This window comes from Megalobrama amblycephala, linkage group LG22 (assembly GCF_018812025.1).
Source record: "Megalobrama amblycephala isolate DHTTF-2021 linkage group LG22, ASM1881202v1, whole genome shotgun sequence".
Classification (NCBI taxonomy): domain Eukaryota; kingdom Metazoa; phylum Chordata; class Actinopteri; order Cypriniformes; family Xenocyprididae; genus Megalobrama; species Megalobrama amblycephala.
Window position 1 is genome coordinate 26,949,062 of NC_063065.1, and position 23,208 is coordinate 26,972,269.

At 37.6% G+C, this 23,208-nt stretch overlaps 1 protein-coding gene across 1 annotated transcript in view; it reads right to left on the reverse strand.

Annotated features, from left to right (window-relative positions):
* The window catches only part of rpgrip1 (RPGR interacting protein 1), a 33,537-nt gene that overhangs the window by 3,719 nt on the left and 6,610 nt on the right, over nt 1-23,208 (reverse strand). Inside the window, 22 exon segments of the mRNA XM_048175277.1 lie at nt 1,696-1,793; nt 1,880-1,922; nt 2,049-2,087; nt 2,089-2,400; nt 2,485-2,660; nt 3,416-3,764; nt 7,141-7,289; nt 7,420-7,920; nt 9,292-9,409; nt 9,540-9,668; nt 9,670-9,720; nt 9,844-9,894; nt 9,997-10,103; nt 10,336-10,547; nt 12,500-12,573; nt 12,653-12,799; nt 13,052-13,075; nt 14,163-14,268; nt 14,395-14,541; nt 15,417-15,522; nt 15,739-15,850; nt 15,852-15,939. Coding sequence (XP_048031234.1) covers nt 1,696-1,793; nt 1,880-1,922; nt 2,049-2,087; nt 2,089-2,400; nt 2,485-2,660; nt 3,416-3,764; nt 7,141-7,289; nt 7,420-7,920; nt 9,292-9,409; nt 9,540-9,668; nt 9,670-9,720; nt 9,844-9,894; nt 9,997-10,103; nt 10,336-10,547; nt 12,500-12,573; nt 12,653-12,799; nt 13,052-13,075; nt 14,163-14,268; nt 14,395-14,541; nt 15,417-15,522; nt 15,739-15,850; nt 15,852-15,939 — 3,139 coding nt within the window.

The window sequence follows — 23,208 nt, forward strand, 5'->3', positions numbered from 1 at the left end:
TTAACTAATTTTTAACTAATGAACCTTATTGTAAAGTGTTACCAATTACTTAAAATAGTGGTAAAGATTTTGGTAGAAAATGACTTGTATCTTGGGAAAGATTTTGGTTGACAATTACTTGTATCTTGGTAAAGATTTTGGTTGAAAATTACTTTTATCTTGGTAACAATTTTAAATGAAAATGACTTGTATCTTGAGAAAAATTTTGGTTGAAAAATGACTTATCTTGGGAAAGATTTTGGTTGAAAATTACTTAAAATAGTGGTAAAGATTTTGGTTGAAACTGACTTGTATCTTGAGAAAGATTTTGGTTGAAAATGGCAAGTCTTGGGAAAGATTTTGGTTGAAAAATGACTTATCTTGGGAAATATTTTGGTTGAAAATTACTTAAAATAGTGGTAAAGATTTTTGTTGAAACTGACCTGTATCTTGAGAAAGATTTTGGTTGAAAATGGCAAATCTCGTTAAAGATTTTAGTTGAAAATTACTTGTATATTGGGAAAGATTTTGGTTGAAACTGACCTGTATCTTGAGAAAGATTTTGGTTGAAAATGGCAAGTCTTGGGAAAGATTTTGGTTGAAAATGACTTGTATCTTGGTAAAGATTTTAAATGAAACTGATCTGTATCTTGAGAAAGATTTTGGTTGAAAATGGACAAGTCTCTTGGGAAAGATTTTGGTTGAAAATGACTTGTATCTTGGGAAAGATTTTAAATGAAAAATGACTTTACCAACTACTTAAAATTGTGGTAAAGATTTTGGTAGAAAATTACTTGTATCTTGGTAAAGATTTTGGTTGACAATTACTTGTATCTTGGTAAAGATTTTGGTTGAAAATTACTTGTATCTTGAGAAAGATTTTGGTTGAAAATTGACTTAGTATCTTGGTAAAGATTTTAAATGAAACTGATCTGTATCTTGAGAAAGATTTTGGTTGAAAATGGCAAGTCTCTGTAAAGATTTTGGTTGAAAATGACTTTTATATTGGGAAAGATTTTGGTTGAAAATGACTTGTATCTTGAGAAAGATTTTGGTTGAAAATTACTTGTATCTTGGTAAAGATTTTAAATGAAACTGATCTGTATCTTGAGAAAGATTTTGGTTGAAAATGGCAAGTCTCTGTAAAGATTTTGGTTGAAAATGACTTTTATATTGGGAAAGATTTTGGTTGAAAATGACTTGTATCTTGGTAAAGATTTTAAATGAAAATGACTTGTATCTTGAGAAAGATTTTGGTTGAAAATGACTTGTATCCTGGGAAAGATTTTGGTTGAAAATGACATTTATCTTGGTAAAGATTTTAAATGAAAATGACTTGTGTCTTGAGAAAGATTTTGGTTGAAAAATGACTTATCTTGGGAAAGATTTTGGTTGAAAATTACTTAAAATAGTGGTAAAGATTTTGGTTGAAAATGACTTAAATCTTGGTAAAGTTTTTTGGGCTGAAAACTGCTTATATTGTGATAAAGATTTTGTTCATATTGCCCACCTCTAAGTAATTTAATTAGGCACCTAGAAAGTCAACACATAATGCTTTAATCCCCCAGTAAGCAAGCCAGAGGTGACAGTGGTAGCAAGAGAAAAACCCAGGCTAACCCAGGGAGCCAGTTCTAATCTGTCTATAAAGAATATTTTTGCTTTTTCAAATTTTTGAGATTCCATTTTATGTCTATTAGTCAACTGTGTGACCATCACCTTTTTATGTGGCTTTGGAGGGTGAGGGATTATGATGACATCACTTCCATTTGAATCTCTTGATTCATCAGACTGAAGGGCGTCTACATCACTTTGAGCTATTTTGGATAAAAGAGGTAAAAAGAAGCTTAAACTCAATATTTAATAACTTGTGTAATGAAAGAGTGACTTTTGAAAATCTCACTTCTATCTTCTGTTTCATCCTCTTGTTCTTCATCTTCCTGTTCCTGCTCCTCCATTGTTATTTGCTTTAAAAGAAATGTATTGAAGACACGTTTGAACTGACTGATTTAAATACTCATAAATCTTCCAGTTACATTTTCTGTTACACCTTCACAGTTTCTTACCTGTGCTGAGTTGCTTCGAAAGCTCCTTTGGCTGCGAGGGGTGCTCCAGCTCTGAGGAAGATGGTCTGAAGTCCATAAATTGTTTGGACTCAGCTGACTTAATAGACATGGTGGGTGTTGTAGGTTTCACTTTTTCCTGAACAGGTAATGCTGCAGTGCGTTGTTGCTTCCTTCTAACTGACCTTGATGGTTGGCCTGCACTAGATAGAGGTTTCTGATGATTCGAAGAGGGTTCAGACACCTGAATGGTTGGAGACTGAAGGGGTAAGATTGAACCTCTTTTAAGGTTTCTAATGGGTGTGGATGGGTGAATGTCATTGGTCTTGGCTCCATGGTCTGGTGGAAGCCGAAGCTGGGACTGAAATTAAGTTGAAAAATTGTATTTAAATTGCTGATATTGTTGAATTACTTTGGGCAGTTATTGTCATTCACAGACACTCACCCTGGGCTTTGCAATTGGTCTCTGTGACACCTCAGTGCTCTGCACCATCCTCTCTTTCTTTGTTCCTTCTCTTTGCCTTGATGGTGTCTCAGGTGACTGGAAGGGGTATTTCCACCTGAGAGTGACCCTTACCATTCCTCTTGGACTGCCAGCAGGGTCTCTAAGCACATAATCACCTGACAGCAGGGAACAGAGTAAACATTACTCACCAGTTAACCTTTGCCTTCGTGAATATTGGTTATGGTTCTACATTTGATTCCCAGGGTAATATAATGTTTTGTTACTTTTATTTGTTTCTCTTGGCTGAATCTTGGATATTTGGTTTCAAAAATATTAACTTACTAAATATACACAACTGGTCAAAAGTTTAAAATAATTAAGATTTTGTTTTAATGTTTTTGAAAGAAGTCTCTTATGTCTCTTAAGTCACAGAGGCAGCACTTATTTGATCAATAATACAGTAAAAACAGTAATATTGTGGAATATTATTACAATTTAAAAGACACGTTTTCTTTTTTTTAATATATTTTAAAATATGACTTTCTCCTGTGATGGCAAAACTGAATTTTCATCATTTGTCAGGAACCAAATTAGAATTTTAGAATTATTTCTGAAGGATCATGTGACACATGACTGGAGTAATGGTGAAGATTCAGCTTTGCCGTCACAGGAATAAATTACATTTTAAAATACAGTATATTAAAAAAGAAAACCGTTCTATATAGTAATAATTTTTCACAATATTACTGTTTTACTATATTTTTGATCAAATAAATCCAGCCTTTGTAAGCATAAGAGACTTCTTTTAAAAACATTAAAAAGATCTTAATTATTACAAACTTTTGCCCGCTAGTGTATACACAGAATTAAATTCCCACTTATGTTGTTTAATTAAGGTTCTGTTTAATTGCATCTTGATCGTAATGATTACCTCTGATTGGTCTGCCTACTGCAAGGGCTCGTAGTGGAATTGGTGTCTTTGCCAAATAAGTGGGAGGAGTCTGACTTTCGCTGTCATCAAACACATAAACCCACAGACTGCCCACATTCAGGTATTCTAATACATCTGTGGTAACAGCTAACGGATAGCTCGCTGAGTCCTCAAAGACAGGATCCACACAGCACTGAATTATGGGTGTAGAATGAGGTGGTAGGTCATAAAGGCGATACGTTAAGTATGCATCAGGGAGTATTCCTGGCCAGCGGGTACTGAGGCCCACACAGCGCTCCAGTACCACCTCAAGCTCATTGGGTATCCCTACGCCGTAATCATACATCTCCTAAAACACAAAAAAAGTTTGAGGTAATAAATTCAGTCAAATAAGTAGTTTTGCAAGAGAACAACACACAATGAATTCATATTACACATAACTGAAATTAGCTTGATACAAAATGTGCGTGTCGGCTACATAATATGGACATTTAACTGTAATCAGTCTACTGAACTAAAATTCTCAACATTTACTTGAACCATGACTTTTGTTCTACCTGGATACAACTGGAAAAATTAAATTATGTGCCTGTGTGAATGACAGTTTAGCTACAATGGAGGGCATCATTTAAATAATATATTTTAGTCTATTCCTCAAACAAAACTATTATATGACTTATATATGACTTTTATGAAATTAAGAGCAAGTCATATGAAATACTTTAATGGCACTTTTTGTGTTTCTTTGCTCTATTTTGTCTTTTTTGGAGCGCCTAGTTATTGCATACTTTCACTGTATGAAAAAGAGCAGTTTGGAGAGACTGTAACTAAATATTCCATATTTTTGTAACACTTTACATTAAGGTTTATAAAGGTGTTTGTTAATGAGTAATAAGTCTTTTACAAATACATTATAAATCATTAATAAGCAGTTATAACTGCATGAATAAAAAGGGCGACTTTAACGCAATATCTGCCAAATAGTGAGACATTTTTAACTTACATGTTAATGCTTAATAAATGAATTTATTCACACTTGTTTAACTCAAAACAAGATTCCTGGTTTATTTCATGATGCAGCAAAAATTGACTATCATAATTAGGCTCGTTCTAATAATTAGAATAATTATTATAATTAGGCTATTCACATATGTTCACTTTACATTAAGGTTCACTTTCACAGGTTATTAATGTTTATAACTCACGAATAAATGGTTCACCTGTGATCACTTTACATTAAGGTTCACTTTCACAGGTTATTAATGTTTATAACTCATGAATAAATGGTTCACCTGTGATCACTTTACATTAAGGTTCACTTTCACAGGTTATTAATGTTTATAACTCATTAATAAATGGTTCACCTGTGATCACTTTACATTAAGGTTCACTTTCACAGGTTATTAATGTTTATAACTCATTAATAAATGGTTCACCTGTGATCACTTTACATTAAGGTTCACTTTCACAGGTTATTAATGTTTATAACTCATTAATAAATGGTTCACCTGTGATCACTTTACATTAAGGTTCACTTTCACAGGTTATTAGTGTTTATAACTCATAAATAAATAAATGGTTCACAAGTGTCCACCCAACATTAAGGTTCACAGGTTATTATCTTATGTTTTATTTTCAATATAAAGTTTGAATTTCATCTTGATAAACAAGAAATAAGTTTTTATACACTGCTGCAGATAGGCATCACAACCTTTTTGGAGAGTATCATGGGTAAGACAGAAACTTCTGGTAAGCAACATAGTAAGAAAAGTGGCAGTCTTGAGATATTAATAAGAAAACCACAAATACTACACCCTTCAGTGTAATTATGATGGTCAATATTTGCTGTGTCATGAAATAAATTGAGAATCTGGTTTTGAGTTAAATAAGTATGAATAAATTCATTTACTAAGCATTCATAACATGTGAGTTAAAAATGGCTCACTATTTGGCAGGTATTGCATTAAAGTTGCCCTTTTTATTCATGCAGTTATAACTGCTTATTAATGATCTATAATGCATTTTTAAATGACTTATTACTCAATAACAAACACCTTTATAAACCATTTACAAAGGGAACCTTAATGTAAAGTGTTACCCATATTTTAAATATCTCCATTTGTGTTACAGGCAGAAAATAGTAATGGGCTGCATCCAAAATCGCATATTCACATGATTCACATTTCCCCCCAAACCTGTTCAGCGGAAATTCCTCCCTGCAGCACTGGTTAAGGTTAGAATCTCACCAGAAGTAGTAAGTCATCTGGATACTTTTTGCCTATTCTTTTACGAGTACTGTGAATTCGGACATACTATTCTTGTCACATACTGTATAATAGGGAAGTATGTGATTACAGATGCAGCCCTACACTATTGTAATTTTTTTTTTTTTTTTTGAAGTTGTACTTGCAGATATATCAATGAAATTAAAAGTAAATAAATTGAAAGGCCACTACTTAAAGATATATGATATAATGACTGTTTCTTAACACATTTAGTACACTTTTAAAAAGTGCATTTTGTAATAATGTCAAAGTAAAGTTAATTTTAAAGTGTTTTAATAATCTTTTTTTGTTCTTGAAAGAAGTACACTTACATTGATGTGCTGACTAATGTACTAAAGCACATGTAAAGCACTTGATTATAATTTTAACTGTAGTGAGTTTATTTGATATTAATATATTTTAAATGTATTAAATTGCAACTTCATCAATACAAATGTTTAATTACAAATATATTTAAATACATGACATGCAATCCAATAGAATTGATATTAAAGTATATTTTTGTTTGTCATAAATCCCAGTACACTTTAACCATATTTCAAAGACAATAGAATTATGTAATTACATATAAAGATGTACTAAAGTCCTACTTTAGTGGGTCAAAAAACTCTAAAGCTCAGCTAGCTGCATCCCACAATGCTTGGAATAGATTTGAACAGCATTTTATTTATGAGAATGTAATGTGCATAGGCTTTGTCTTGGCGAACTAGATCAGCTACGCTGCAGCTGCTGGCATGAGTGAGGGCTACTGCCAAAACATGCACATAAATACAGGGAATAGAATATGAGCTACTGCAAGGAAATTAGGAAAAAAAACCCAAGCAGATCTAGGCAGGTGGTGCTGGGGAAGGAGAGGGACTAAGAGAATTCCCATGGTGTGCTGCTCTGAGTTGAGCCATTACATTCAGTTTACATTTACTGTAGAGTAGAGTTACTGTATGAAGAGTTTGGTTCCAAAATGCTATAAATCCATTTTGATTAATTTGAGAAAAAAGGTGTTTTACCAAGAAAGCGGCAAGATGAAAACCACTATTTTCTTCCCCACCGCAGAAACCACCACAGGTTCATCAATTCTGTCAAAATCATTCATTTTTTCTGTTTTTGTTGATCACAAAGTACAAAGCAGATAAGGAAAACTAGGATGCCGGGTGTATTCAGAGCACCGTCATTACTGTTTACAGTGCGTGGAATGGTGCGCTGTGATTGGTTGAGCGGACATATTGCGTTCTGCAGAGAAGGGAGATTGGCGTTTGTCGCATTTTGAAAAGAAAGGGAGAAAACATGACAATAATGCGATGGATATCACATTTTGCGCAAAATTAATAAATGACTTTTCAATACCGACCAGATACAATACTGATTTTGGTGGGAACTCAATTTTTTTTTTAAAATGGCATTCATTGCGTTTTGGAACCAAGCTCTTCATATGATGGCATTTACCTCTGTTTCCCCATGAGCCCATTCCAAACCTCTGGTCTGTCTAACAGCTGTTCTGCTTGTGGCTCTTTCCATTTGAGGTTCTGTGAGTTCCACCTGAGGGTGTAAACACACCCAAAACTCAAGGATTCCTATTACTTCTCCTTCAGCTCCTGCAGAACATAGGTAAAACTTACAAAATGCAGTGGCAAATATTATTGCAATAAAGAGCTGCCACAATGAAAAGAATGTGAAATTGAACCCTCTTACATAAGCATTTATATGCAACCTCATTTTTCTTACCTGTGATGTTGGTTCTGTTTTTCATTCGTTCACCTCTGCACTGTATCGCTCCCATCAGAGTGATCCTCGCTCTCCCACGGGTTATAAATTGTACCCCTCCAAGAGCTTGGTGCAGTTCAACAGTGATGGACCCACCATGAACACTGAGCTTCTCCAGGTCGAAGGCAGAGAGGGCGTAATGCGACGTGAAACCATAATTTGGCTGACCACCTGACATTAATGAAGTTGAGAGGGTTTCAAAGTCAAGAAAGCCATAGGTGCAAAATGTCGCAACCCCTTGATGATCTCCTGTGCCTTGTCCCATGAGTCTCAATCCCAGCGGTGTAAAGGTGGCTCCTGTGAGATGGATCTCCAGAAGAGATTCTCCTCCACGCAGATGTGTGATTTTGGTGCCCTCTGCTGTAGGCTGGACTGACTCTTGTGCCAGCTCTGTCCAGGTGTACTGCATGGGCATGGTCTGCTTATTGTTTCTAGGGCTGTATGCTAACTCTTTGAGTTGAGCTAAAACAATGGAGGAAAAATATGTCATCATACTAGCATATATTAATTGAAAATAGGGGACAATAGGGCTAGTTGTCACACTTTTTTACTCTCATCTATTCAGTGTTTCTCAGTGTAAATTTATTTTTTAAAGTGAGTTTCTATATAGACATATGCATACATAGTTGACCCTGCATACAAATGTAGTGCAACAAAATTACAAAAATTATGATGTATTAGAATTTTTTAGAATAAAATTCAGAATTATTATTATTGATTTAAAATAATTAAAACTTTCATTTGTAAAAATTTTAATCAATAATTATGTATTTTTTTATTTTTAAATATTAAATAATAATACATAATGGTTTATTTAAACAAAATATAACTGAAAATAATTTTAAACTAGATATTTAAAACCAACATAAAAAACAAAACAAAAAAAACATTGGTACAATCAGATTTTTAAACTTAAAGGATTAGTTCACTTTCAAATAAAATTTTCCTGATAATTTACTCACCCCCATGTCATCCAAGATGTTCATGTCTTTCTTTCTTCAGTCGAAAAGAAATTAAGGTTTTTGATGAAAACATTCCAGCATTATTCTCCATATAGTGGACTTCAATGGAGCCCAAACAGTTAAAGGTCAAAATTACAGTTTACAGCGATCCCAGACAAGAAATAAGCGTCTTATCTAGAGAAACCATCGCTCATTTTCTAAAAAAAAATACAAATAAATTGAAATTTTATACATTTTAACAATAAATGCTTAGCTAAAAACTAGCTCTCTTCTTCTTCTTCTCTATTTGAATTCCGGCAGTGTAGACGCTGCTAAGTGTATTACTGCCCTCCTCAGGTCAAAGTTTGAACTAAATCATATACATTGTACTAGTGCAATTATATAACAATTAGTTCAAACTTTGACCTGTGGAGGGCAGTAATACGCTTAGCAGTGTCTACACTGCCGGAATTCAAATAGAGAAGAAGAGTGCTAGTTCAAGATGAGCATTTATTGTTAAAATGTATATTATTTATTTATTTATTTTAGAAAATGAGCAATGGTTTCTCTAGATAAGACCCTTATTTCCCATCTGGGATCGTGTAGAATGTTTTGAAGCTGCACTGAAACTGTAATTTTGACCTTCAACCGTTTGGGCTCCATTGAAGTCCACTATATGGAGAAAAATCCTGGAATGTTTTCATCAAAAACCTTAATTTCTTCTTAATTTCGACTGAAAAAAGAAAGACAAAAACATCTTGGATGACATGGGGGTGAGTAAATTATCAGGAAAATTTCATTTGAAAGTGAACTAATCCTTTAAAACTTGTGACAACTAGCCCCAATCTTTTGTATATTGTACATACTGTACTGCAACAGCAGTTACTCTAACCTTGTAAATTGCTGATTTGAAGGCTTCTGCTTTTCAACAATTTGTCTTTTTCACCTGTTCTCTTCCTATTCTCCTCCCTCTCTCTTTCAGATTTCTCCATAACTGTCTTCATCTCGTTCTATAAAAGAAAATACTGTAGGTGTAATGGTTGATGTTTTGGCTTATGTGGAGTGAAAAGAGACATTCTGAGCAATATATGCCAGAGTTATAATATACCACATTTATATTCTCACTGCGAGTGTGTGTACCTGGAGGTCAGCATTTAGGCGATGCTGCATTAATAATAAGTCCCTGGTTTTCTGGAGTTCTAAAACAGTTTCTGCATATGATGCTTGTACTGCAGTCAAATCCCTTGATGTGTCTTCAAACTTTCCATCCTGTTTTCAAGAAGGACATCACCCCTTGAGTCTCCTGCTGCACTCTGAAGGCCTAAGAGAAGAATCAGGAGAGAAACGGAAAGGTTTAATGAAACAAGCAAAGCTATTGTTATATAGCTACCTAAATGTTTTGAAACATCTAAAAATCCAGAACTTTTTAAACTAAACATCTGACCTTAATCTGCAGCAGAGTCTCACTCAGATCTTCCACACTCATATCAAACTCCTGATAGAGAATGAAAAACAGAATATGGAAAACAAATTCTAATGAACTGAATGTCTGGCCCCACCTTCTCTTTGCGAAGGAAATTTTAGTGTAATACTTTACTTTTGTAACAGAGTCCAGTTTCTCTTGCAAAGATGTGACTTCCTGTCTGTGCTGCAGGACTTCTTGCTCCAAGCAGTCATGTTTTTCTCTCAGGAACACAACCATTCCTGAAGACAGAAAAATACATTCAATTTGCTGAGGAGATGTACATGCATTAACACTGAAAACATTTTGCATATTGAAATTATAGGCTCTGATTTGATGACTATACAATTTCCAGCAGTCTGGGTGCACAGTTTCAAGTTTTGGGCTGCTATAATGAGCACTTCCAGAATAAGATGAGATGTGGTCCAGAATTGATGGTGCTAGACAAAAGTCTAACAATGCAAGCAGTCTTACCTCTATCTCGCTCCTTCTCCTTCTGAACTCGATCATTCTCATATCTCATCTGTTCCTTCTCCTGCTCCAGCATTTTCTTTTCTCTCCTTTGTTCCTCCAGTCTTTCTTCAAGTTTCTGTACCTCCTCTCTCCACCTATCTTCTCTAAACTGTTCCCTTGTTTTCTCATGTTCCTCATGTTGTCCTTCTTGATGGCTCTGGGTAGACATAGTGCTATGGTGGAAATCGGTAAATTAAATTAGTTCACTTTCAAATGAAAATTACCCCAAGCTTTACTCACCCTCAAGCCATCCTAGGTGTATATGAATTTCTTCTTTCCTGATGAACACAATGGGAAATATATATTAGTAAATTATCCTGATGCATCCAAGCTTTATAATGGCAGTGAGTGGGACCAACGAGTATGAAGCTGAAGAAAGTGCATGCATCCATCATAAGCGTACTCCACACGGCTGTTTAATAAAGGCTTCTGTATTCAAGTAACGAAGAAAGTGTAAATGCCTCTTCGCAGTTCAAAACACTTATGCTACATTCTACGCCTTCCGTATTCAACTTACGAAAAAAAGCTTAACTGACGTGATGTCAGTTCCGCTGTTTCCATAAGTTGAATACAGAAGGCGGTGTGGTGGAAGCTAGATATTATACTTTTTTTCATAACTTGTTAAATATGGATATTTTTCTTACACAAACGCATAGCTTCACTTGAGAAGGCCTTTATTAACCCCCCGGAGCCGTGTGAAGTACGTTTATGATGGATGGATGTGGATGGATGCAGTTTCTTGAGCTTCATACTCGTTGGTCCCGTTCACTGCCATTATAAAGCTTGGATGCATCAGAATATTTATTAATATAATTCAGATTGTGTTCATCAGAAAGAAAAAAAGTCATATACACCTAGAATGACTTGGAGGGTGAGTTAAGCTTGGGGTAATTTTCATTTTAAAGAGAACTAATCCTTTAAGACTTTTAAAAATTGGCTTTTTTATATATAATTTTTTCCCCCCGCTTATTTACAGGATGGTTTTGGGGTCAAAAAGACACAAACCTACAACCAGTTCCATAATAGCCTGAAACAAAGCTGTATGGATGGGCCCAATGGACCTTGTAACAGATAAATGACTGACAGCCCAAATAGCCAATCAAATCGCTGCACTGAGAAACCTTGTTGCGATCCGCTATTTTGTCTGTCAAGCTTTAAAGCTTGCTGAACTGTAGGACACAGACCTCCTTTTTGTAAAATTTCTTTAACTATGGTAAAGAGGTGTTGTTATGGCACTTGTACTTCAGATACTCAGTACCCAGAGTGGAGTTTTGTTCATCCGTTCTTGAAACCAGCCAGTGATCTTGAGAAATTCAAGTGTTGAATCAGATTTCTTGTTCTTATAATATTGATCATCATTCATGTTACGCTTCCATGATCACAATATTTTCTCCATTAAATAAAAAGACTATGAAAAAAGCTTGTGTGGGCAGATTTCATTAACACTATCCAGTTTAGGTAATTACATAAGATTTTATATAGCAGTATTTTTCATCTTCAAAAAAAAATTGAGAAGGATATTTGGATTTGTTCCTCTGTAAATCTCTACACAGTTCAGAGTAAACATCTGTTAACTTCAGCTTATTTGGGTTTATTTGAAAACGGAAGCATCCAATGGACTCCGGTGTCACTGGAATCCCTGGTTTGAATAAGTAATGTGACTTGCAGCCAAAATTGACTTTATTTTAAGAAACACACACACAAATTATTTGTTTGAATCTTCCAAGTGTCTGATACACATTTTTCCTGTGTGATGACAACTGTCCAACTTCTTGACATTTGGGAAGATTTCCCCTTGTAATTTATTCTACCCTCATATTTAGTGCTACATAGCAACCTCATACAAAAGCTTATGTTCTCTGATTTTTGCACAATGATAAACTATGATAAACTGCATTAAATAATTCCAAACTGCAAGTAATTTATTCCAAAATCATCAGGTACATCAGTGGGTGAGCGACTCGCATTGTCACTTTGTTTGACAGACATAGAGTACCCGCCCTTGAAAAGTAACAGCTGCCAAAGGTCAATTCAGGCCGACAATTAGGATATACCCTAGGTAATCCCCTTGAAAATCACATCCTTGTCCTGCCCCACCCATGTCCTGCCCTCTACCTATACTGACCTCTCCAGAAGTGAATCATAGCTCTTCTTCAAGAGGTTCCTCTCCCCCTCCAGGTCTGCAACCCTCTCCTGAAGCTGAGGAACAGATGTTTGTATAAGAACAAAACTTGGAATAAAAGTGCAAAAACTTTAACAATAATAACTCAAGCAGTACCTCCCCCAAAGCTTGCAGTGAAAGTGTGGCAGCGTTGAGCTGGCCCTCAAGTGTTAGCACTCTCTGCTTCTCTTGTTTCAGCTGCTCACTCAGTTCCTCCACCTTCTCCAGCAGTGCTACTTGGCTCTCTTTTAAAGACCTTTGGCCCTTGATAATATTTACCCATATAATGTAAAAAAGACATAGAACCCTATTTTTTCAATGGCATTTATCAAAATTAACTGGGTCTAGTCAATGTTGTCAACACTTGTCAATGTTCTATCCAGTTTAGAATAGGGCTACAATGTTTAATTGTATTTTTTTATCATGTAAATGTTTGTATGATACTTTTGATTATAAAGAAAGGTCATAATGATTGATAAGGAGGGGGAGGGGGGGGGGGGATCAGGTTAAGCTCACCTCCTCCAGCTGGTTCTCGTAAGCCTTAAAAAAGAGCACAAAGAGAAGATGTAATGAGGATGATTTAATGCCGAAATATAATTTGGAAGGCATTATACTGATTCTTTTAAAGTGCAAGTCCCCATCTAATATATTTGCTATAGACATAAAACAAAATATTACTTAATGTAGGTCAATATAATTTTTTACTACTTAATTTCACCTATAACAAAAGCTAAATGATCTATTATATGATTGAAATTGAAATTTCACTTAATATAAAACTAAACACATTAACACATTGTTAGTCAATGTTTTATTTAGTTTACTTTCTATAAATAAAGACCACTTCGAAAACCTCAGTGTTTATTATGATGTGTTTTTTTTTTTTTTTTTAAAAATCTGTTATGTACTAAAAAAAGAAACTTTTAGACAAAAAGAAAGAAACACAAATGTGCTGTTCATCTAAAGTCATTTTTGCTTATTCTTATGGTTGAATTGGATCATCAAAGGTCAGCAGCAAAGACTTATTGGTTAATAAAGTGACATTAAATACATAAAGTATATTTGTTATTTAACATTTAAATATTGCAGGTTTGCGTAATCCAAGTTTGAATTTTACTGTTTTTATTCATTTTGAAGAATACTGAATGTGTTTTTGTGGTAGTTAGATGAGTAAATGCATGTTTACATTTAGTCTAGAAATATCACCACACAACACATGGGGACAGGAGGGGTGTGTAACATGTATGAGTGTTTATTATTTTAAATGACAGTCTACCGTCATGTATGCTGCAGACCATAGTTTGACAGAGTGTCAGTCAATAAATGGGAAAACTTGCATTACTTATTTGAAAAAGTAACTCAGATAATTTGAAAAAGTAACTTAGTTGTTAATGTGAAAGTAATGCCTTACTTTATTCATTATTTGAAAAAAAGTAATCTGATTGCCACCAAACTAACTCTGGTTACTCACTCCTCTCATCGATATACTGGGGCGTTAATAGTTCAGTGAAGCCCAAATCAGAGCCAAGCAATATTAAAGCAGATGGACTATCCCAAATGCACCCAAACGGATTCAAATGGATACTAGTTTTCAATGTTTTTGCTCTGGTTTGGTCTTACGGCTCACCTCCTGAAGAGCAGCAAACTTTTCCTGAACGACCAGAAGGGCGGAGCTCTTTTCAGAGAGCTGCTTCTGCAATCTGATCACATCTACATTATCTTTTATAGTAAGTCTGTAAAGAAGAATAAAAAATTTTGTCATGTCACAAAAACATGCACATTGTTTTGGTGCAAGTGTGTATTTATTGAATGACTGAATGATTGAATGACTGTGAATATACTGTGAATACTTTTCCTACCTGTGTCCGTCGGCTTGTTGTTTGCGCAGGTCTTTCACAATACCCTCTATTTCTTTCTCTTTGTCTCTGAGCATTTCTCTAAGGGACTGAGCTGTCAACTCTTGCTCTGCCACCCTCCCATGCTGGGTTTCTATGATGGCAGATCTGCTGAGAAGAGAAAACAAGCCAGAAAATTAGAAACAAGGAGGTAAAATCTAAAATTACTGATAAACATGCAATTTAAATAGCTAATTAATAGCATGGAAGCAATGTCCTATCATATATACATGAGTCATCAAGATGCATTAAGATTAAGCATATATCATGCAAAATATACTGGCAAAATCTTTAAGGGTGAAAGCAGAACTACATAGCTGAAGATTCTATGAGCAGATTGTCATAAGAAAGCAAATGCTTTTCAGTGCAGACCTACATTTTCAACCACATTAAAGGCTTTCTTTCTTTCTTTCTTTTGTTCTTTCTTTCTTTCTTTCTTTCTTTCTTTCTTTCTTTCTTTTTTTCTTTCTTTCTTTGTCTCAGCTGAGATGAAGGTATGAAGCACAGCACTATACTGTTTTGCAGAATTGCAAGTTATATAAACATAAAAACATCCAACAAACCTGAGTAATGCAATTCTGCTTACAGTATATAGAGGAGAAAGAGACAGAAATGATTGACAACAATTTTGTTTTGTATTTGACCATGGCTATTACATATATGAACTGTTTAGACATGCACAAATTATTTAAGCATCAATGAATAATGATGATCTGATAAGCATCCCTTGATTACTTTTTTTTTGCAGTTTCCAGTTAATAACTCGCATATAAGAACATATAACACACAAAGACATTTTTAGGCACTGTGATGATGTGAATAGTCTCATCACATTCATATCATATTGTGAACATTCCATGAGGTATTTAAAAAGCAGTTATTTTTGTATGTCTTTGGACATATTAAGTTCAATTTTTTTCTGTCTATTCTCCACAATAACTTGAAAGTAAAAACATACAAAAGAACACACCCACAGGTCAACTTACAATCTGTCTATCTCTACTCTAGTGTCGTCCAGTGAACTGATGCCACAACGGGCAGGAGCGGTTTGAGCAGCTCGTCTGACACCTCCATCTCCATCCACACCTCGCCCTGAGACAGAGAAAGATAGAGTAGATAGAGAATAAAATCTGGACTGCAACACCAAATAAACACTCTTTATCATATATCAAAGTACCATATACCTTGCATTTACATGCCACCATCATATTAACATAATGCATGTCCAAAAATAGGCTTCAGTAATATTACCATTTTACCATATCCAAAAACACACACAATCTTACTACGAATTGTGTGACTCCTCACCTGTTCGTGGCCTATTATGTGTTCTGACACTCAGGTCTAAGATGTGTTGCTTGGCTAAATGTAGTTTACTCTGCAGCGCCCCCTTCTGGCTCTCTAGAGTTGCTACACGAGCCTTCAAGCTCTTCAATAGTGTCCTCCAGCTCTCCATCCCTCCCTGCAGACGAAGGTCCGTGCTTTAATCGCAGCAGTTTAGTTGACAACCTGAACAGCCAAGACAACAGATTGTCTTATATTAAAGCAATACTCCTCTTGACGTGGTGTATTTGGTGGCATAAAACTATATAAAAGTGTCCATAAAGCAAAGTTGCCAGCGTTGACTGCAGGCCCGGCTCCAGATATGAGATGAAAGGTGGGCCAAATGATATTCCAGGTGGGCCGGTCGGATTGGTGGGAGGGTGGTGGGCTTTAATGCTTTAATCTCACATGTCTATTGATATAGATAAGGCAATTGTTAGGGTTGTTTGTTATTGTTATAAACTATTATACTATTTTGAAAAATCACATTACAAAATATAATGTGAGATAACACAAATAATATTTGCTACATTTATTATTTTATTTTTTTTGCACGAGCTGTTTATACTGTACAAAATTAGAACTTTTGTCCAATACCTCCTCTAGGGGAGTCCGGGGGCATGCACCCCCGTAAGAAAATTGTGTACATTTTAAGGTTAAATGCATCAATCTGGTGCACTTTGGAAGCTCAAAATTAAGAGCTTCAATTCATGTACAGTGTGCACATTGAACAAAGAAACAGCATTGACTTGTACCTGGACATTAAAGAGGGCTCAAACATCTTTTTAGTTGTGATATAAAGTCTATATCGTTTTAGGTGTTTTAGGATGCCAAACAATTATAACAATAAAATAATAATATAATAATGTTTTAGGCCTATATAATTAGGCTATACATATGACATCCATATAGGCTATTGTAACAAATGCACTCTAATATATATAGGCTATATATATATATATATATATATATATTGGTTAGGCTACTTTACACAACGTATAGGAAAATTAAAATACTTGTAGCCAATTTCTAATCCTTGAGCTTTAATTTTGATCACCAAATCGCCAGCTGATCGTGTGAGCAAAGTGCACACTTCTCTTTAAAACACGCAGCACAAACAGACTAAATATATACTTAATCACTGTATTTTGGTGCTTTATTAAGGCACAAAGCCATTACGGTTTCGATTTTAGTTCATTGGCAAAATACAATGTAGAGACCATTTATGTTTTAAATTTTCGGTTCATTAGGAAACGGTGGCGGCGCACAGGGTCATTAATGGGAAACACTGAATGAATGAATTAATGAATGAATGAATGCTAAAGTTGTCATATCAGTTGTTATCATAACAAAAACGCTTCAACCGGACCGAACGAGAGTCTCGAGGCCTGCCGCTGCTCCGAGTGAGTGACAGGAGGCTGCGATGTGCGTGAACTCGCTGTCATACGGATACTGTAGAGAAGCGGTATTGAACGGTTTAATATATTTTAGAGATATGTTTAGAAAAAATATATATATTAACAGCACTATTAAGAAACCTCTATGCTGTATGCTGGCCAGACTTTTTTGCAATGTATTTTCGGATTATATTGAACAAGATATAAAACGGAGACATTTCCGGGGACAGCTCCAGTCGGGGACGGAGCACCAAAAACCGGGACTGTCCCCATTTTTTATAACGGGGACGTCCGGTATTTGTGCTTTTGACACCATCGGAAGCTGCTGATGAACTCGACTCATCAATTTCTCCGACCTCATTGCCGCAAATGGATGAGGAGGTGGTAGCTGTGTCCTGGTGAGCTAAAATCAGGGACGTGCACAGGAATTTTGAGGGGCAGTTGCTCTGACCTAAAAAAAAAAGGGCACTCCCCTACCAACTGTTGTGTTTTTGTTATAATGATTAGTATTCAAAGAGACTCTGGGTGCACACAGAACTAGTCTTATCATGAGGATTTATTAGCTCGACTCAGACTCGCAACATGAGTGTTAACTCTTCCGCAGCATAATACACACTGAACTTTTGAGCCAATCTGCATAAACTTTTACTGGCAAGTGCTATAGCCAATAAGAACATAGGACACAATGTCTCTGACATGTGATTGGTTCTTAGCAGAATGTAAGAATACTACATCCCCCTTCTTTTGAAATAAACAATATAAAGAACATATTGCATATCATATTAAGTGAAAGAAACATTCAGCTTACAAAAAAAAACAACACATGTACAAACTAGAGCATCCATATAGTATTATACTAAAGCACTAGCATACTGTATGTTCACACAATAATGGATTGTCACATACAAAACGCAAACTACATTGAACATTGTGAACAATTTTTTTTCTTTTTAAGGGCAGCGATCCGCCTACACCCTTGTACAATCACAGATCCAGAATGACTCTGGGCTTTATCTGGCGCCCATATCTGGTTCTGTAAGTGACGGATTTGGGCAGGTCATCAGTGTGGTCAGGTGTGTGTATAATGTCATTGTGTGGTGCACTGCTGATTGGTGTTTCACCTGGCTCAACACCATCATGTCCCAAGGATATGTCAGAACTGTCCTGAGGTTCCTTCGTGTCCAGGAGGTGACGTCTGTTTCGTCGATATTCCCGTCCATCAGAAGTACGCACGTGATACGATCTCTCAGTGCCGGCTGATCTGACGATAACGGCTGGTTTCCAGTATCCTTGCTCATGTACTCTAACTGCCTGTCCCTCCTTGAGCTGAGATAAAGGTCTAGCCGATCTGTCATAATAGCTTTTTTGGCTCTGTTGTTTCTGTAACCTCTTTGCTCTGACATCTTTCCTCCTGACGACTTTCGGCAGGAGCTGCTGATTGGTATTTGGTAGGGTTGACCGTAGGCGACGACTCATCAACAGCTGAGCTGGGGACTTGAAACCATCGACAGGGCTGTTGCGATACTCCAGGAGACTGAGGTGTGGATCTCTTTTGTCAGCCTTAGCCTTTTCCAGCAACATCTTTGCAGTTTGCACAGATTTCTCTGCTAGTCCATTACTTTGCGGGTAATATGGACTTGTGGTGGTATGCTTAAATTCCCACGTTCTTGCAAACGCCGCAAACTCACCCGAGCTGTACTGGGGGCCGTTGTCTGAGATGACAGCCTCTGGAATGCCATGTCGTGCAAAAACAGCTTTTAGTTTGTCTATCACAGCAGTTGAGGTTGTGCTGCTGAGCTTGTCCAGCTCAAAATATCTGCTGTAGTAGTCCACTGTCACAAGATAATCCTCATTGCTCCAGGTGAACAAATCGGTAGCCACAACTTGCCATGGCCTGTCTGGAACTTTGTGACTGATCATTGGCTCTTTGGTGTTGGAGGGGCGATACGTGAGGCAGATTGAGCATTTCCTAACTATGTTCTCTATTTCCTTCCCCATCCCAGGCCAGAACATGATGTCACGGGCTCTCTGCTTGGTCTTCTCGACGCCTAAATGACTGGCATGTACACGTGACAACATGTCTGAACGAAAGCTCGTGGGAACGACAATCTTTTCACCTTTGAAGATTATTCCATGCAGGTACGAAAGCTCATCACGGTGGTTCCAGAACTCTGACACACTCACGGGACACTTCCTCTTTTCCTCAGGCCATCCTCTTTGTATCACTCCTTTCAGTGTCTGGAACTGTGGGTCTTTTTCAGTTTGAGCTCTGATTTCTTCCAATTTTGAATCACTGACAGGAAGACTGCTGTACACTGTGTGCACTTGAATATCCATACCCTCACTTAGGCTTGTGTCCTGGTCAGACAACGACTTTCTGGACAATGTGTCTGCGACAGGGATATCCTTGCCTGGTCGATGCACAATAGTAAAATTGTACTTTTGGAGCTGAAGGATCATCCTCTGTAGCCTTGGGGGAACTGATGCCAAGGATTTCCGCATTATTGACTCAAGGGGCTTGTGGTCACTTTCAACAACGATTTGACGGCCATAGATATATTGATGGAAACGCTTGCAACCAAATAGTATGGCAAAGAGTTCTTTCTCAATTTGAGCGTAATTGATTTCGCATTCAGAGAGTGACTTTGATGCGTACGCGATAGGTCTTCCAGCCTGCAACAGGACTGCCCCGAGCCCATACTTGGAAGCATCAACCTGTAACCTGATCTCCTTGAGAGGATCGAAATAGGCCAAGACTGGTCCTGGTATGCATGTGAGTAGCCCTTTTATTTTCTCGAAGGCTTTGTCATGCTGGGCATCCCAAACGAACTCACTTGACTCCTTTAGGAGCTGTCGCAGTGGTGCGTTGACATCAGAAAGGCCAGGTGCAAATTTAGAGAGGTAATTGATCATACCTAGCACTGTCTCGAGTTCCCCTTTGTCTTTAGGTGGCTCCATGTCTCTTACGGCAGCAACTTTGGCAGGGTCTGGCTTTACTCCCTCAGCAGTGAGGAGATGTCCAAAATAGCTCACCTCTGTAGCACAGATGATACTCTTTTCTGGATTGAGCTTGACCCCTCTCTCTCTGGAACGCTGCAGCATACCATGGAGGTGTTCATCATGTTCAGCTTTGGTCTTACCATAGATGAGAATATCATCAACAATGGCCATGACCCCGTTCAAACCTTCATACGTTTCATCAATTTTTCGCTGGAACTCGTCCTGGGCTGAAATCAGTCCGAAGGGAAGACGTCGGAAACGGTAACGCCCAAAAGGTGTGTTGAAAGTGGTCAGCCTTGAAGAATCCTCAGTGAGCTTAATAGCCCAATACCCTGATCTAGCATCGAGGACACTAAAATAACGGGCACCAGCTAGCTTGGACGTTATATCTTCGAGAGTAGGTAATGGGTAATGAGGTCGCTTAATGGCCTTGTTAAGGTCCCTTGGGTCCAGACAAACCCTTAGCTGACCTGTGCGTGGTTTTTCAGCTACAACCATAGAGTTAACCCATTCGGTAGGCTCAGTGACTCTAACGATGACGTTTTGTCTTATCATGCTCTCAAGCTCCTCTTTGAGACGGCCACGTAGTGCGAGAGGAACACGTCTGGGTGGGTGGACTACTGGGGTTGCATGCGGATCTAAGTGTATGGTACACTCACCAGGAAATAGTCCAATTCCCTTGAAAACATCTGCAAACTCCTTCAAGATAGGCACTTCTATCGGTGTTTCTGTAACAGATAGTACTAATTTGATGAGGCCAAAGTCAATGCATCCTTTTAGACCTATGACAGGGGGTGCATTTGTGTCGACTACATAAAATGTCATAGCCATCTCAATGTCTTTGTGCTTGCATTTCAGGTCACATTTGCCTTTTACCGCCAGGCGTTCACCACCATAGCCAAACAAGGGGCGAGATGTCGGCTGCAGAGTGCAATGAGTGTTCAGCTTGTCATACTCATGCAGGGGAATGACGTTGGCAGATGATCCAGTGTCTAGCTTGAACTTGACTTCAAGTTGTTTTGGACCTATTTTAATATACACAAAAGCTTGCTCTGTGTCTGAACTCTGTCTGCCCTGTGTCACCGAGTCAATAAACAGCTCTTCATACTCATCAACTTGGTCTGAATGTTCTTCACTTATTGCATGGACAGTTTTCTCACAGCTGGAGCGACAGACTTTTGCAAAATGGTTTAATTTACCACATATTTTGCACACCTTTCCTTTTGCAGGGCAGTGAGATCGATCAGCGTGAGGTTTGTTTCCACAGTAGCCGCATCCTTTTTGGTGCACTGGGGTAGCATTCCTAAGTTGCAAATTCTCGCTGTATTTCTTTGTGTATTTAGCGTTACGTTGCTTTGGAACTGCGCCTTTTGATGTATGGCGGGAGATTGCGTGCACTGCATGTTCACGTGAGGCACTCATGCTGCTCGAAATAGTTTTTAGCTGTGCTTGCGCCAACTCATGAGATCTAGCGACATCTATCGCTTTTTCGAGCGTTAACTCGGAGCCTACATTCAAAAGTTTCTCTCTCACTTTCGGTGAATGTATCCCGAATACAATGCGATCGCGGATCATCTCATCACTGTTTGCATAATTACAGTCCTTGACAAGCAGACGCAGGTCTGTCACAAACTGCTCAAAAGGCTCACGGTCTCCCTGCATTTTTTCATGGAATTTATAACGTGCAAATATCACATTCGCTTTGGGTTCAACGTATGCTGTGAAGCGGTCATAGTATGACTTCAAAACTTTTGCTTCGTCTGCAGACAGTGACCATGTATTAAAAATATCACGGCCCTTCTCTCCGACCCACAGGAGAAGATAACTACATTTCTCATCCTCACCCTTTTTCTTCAGGGGTCCGCTGAACATCAGCTCTGCGTGCTGCTGAAACTTGCGCCATGCTTCAGGCAGGTTAGTTGCGTCCCAGTTCATCGTGGGCATTGGAACTCCAGCGGTATCCATCTTTGTTCATATGATCCGTTCACTCTGACACCATGTTGTGTTTTTGTTATAATGATTAGTATTCAAAGAGACTCTGGGTGCACGCAGAACTAGTCTTATCATGAGGATTTATTAGCTCGACTCAGACTCGCAACATGAGTGTTAACTCTTCCGCAGCATAATACACACTGAACTTTTGAGCCAATCTGCATAAACTTTTACTGGCAAGTGCTATAGCCAATAAGAACATAGGACACAATGTCTCTGACATGTGATTGGTTCTTAGCAGAATGTAAGAATACTACACCAACCACCCCCCCCCCCCCCCCCCCTCCCCCCCTAATAATTCAACGGCCCGTCGTCAATTATTCCTTACTTGAATCGCAGCTTAAATAGTGTTTTGACATCGACAACCCAAGTGCATTTTACCTCAAACTTGCGTCTAGTTAACTTTCTAAAGTAGCAATCGCTTCTCAGGTCGACATTAACACACTGACACAATTATATTCAGAATTAAAAATATTTTTATACCACTTTTTAATGTGTGATTGTGTAAAGGTTTTCACGAGATACCAACCTTTCGCGAACTTGCTTCCAACACTCGTTCTCATGGAGGCGCGCGCGGTGTGCACGGAGGGAGGGGCTGTGCGCGCGCGAGTACGTGAGAGACGCGTGAGTGAGAGACGCAGGGAAATGAAATGCAGCTGAACGTTTGCTCTATGAAAGACATTGACAAAGACGAAAACTAAGGACATTTAATCTATAATTTTATTTTATTTTAGTTAGTTTTGCCAAACACACATTACAGTTTTGGCTAGTTATCGTTTTTTTTTGTAATGCCTCGTTTTTATTTTTATTTCAGTTAACGACGATTTTTTTCCCCACCTAGTTTTCGTTTTTTCGTTCGTTTTCGTTAACGATTATAACCTAACTCACCTTTCCGACAACGTTAAGTCGTCTCACCCGACAACCGCGACAATCTCCTTCTAGTGCCACTCATGCAGGCTCAGCTCAGGTGCCAGTCTCGTGCAGCGCTGCAGCCACGTAAACAGAGTTTGCCCTTCCCCTACTGACTTTCACTTTCGGACGGGTGCCCGAATATGGAAGTGAATAA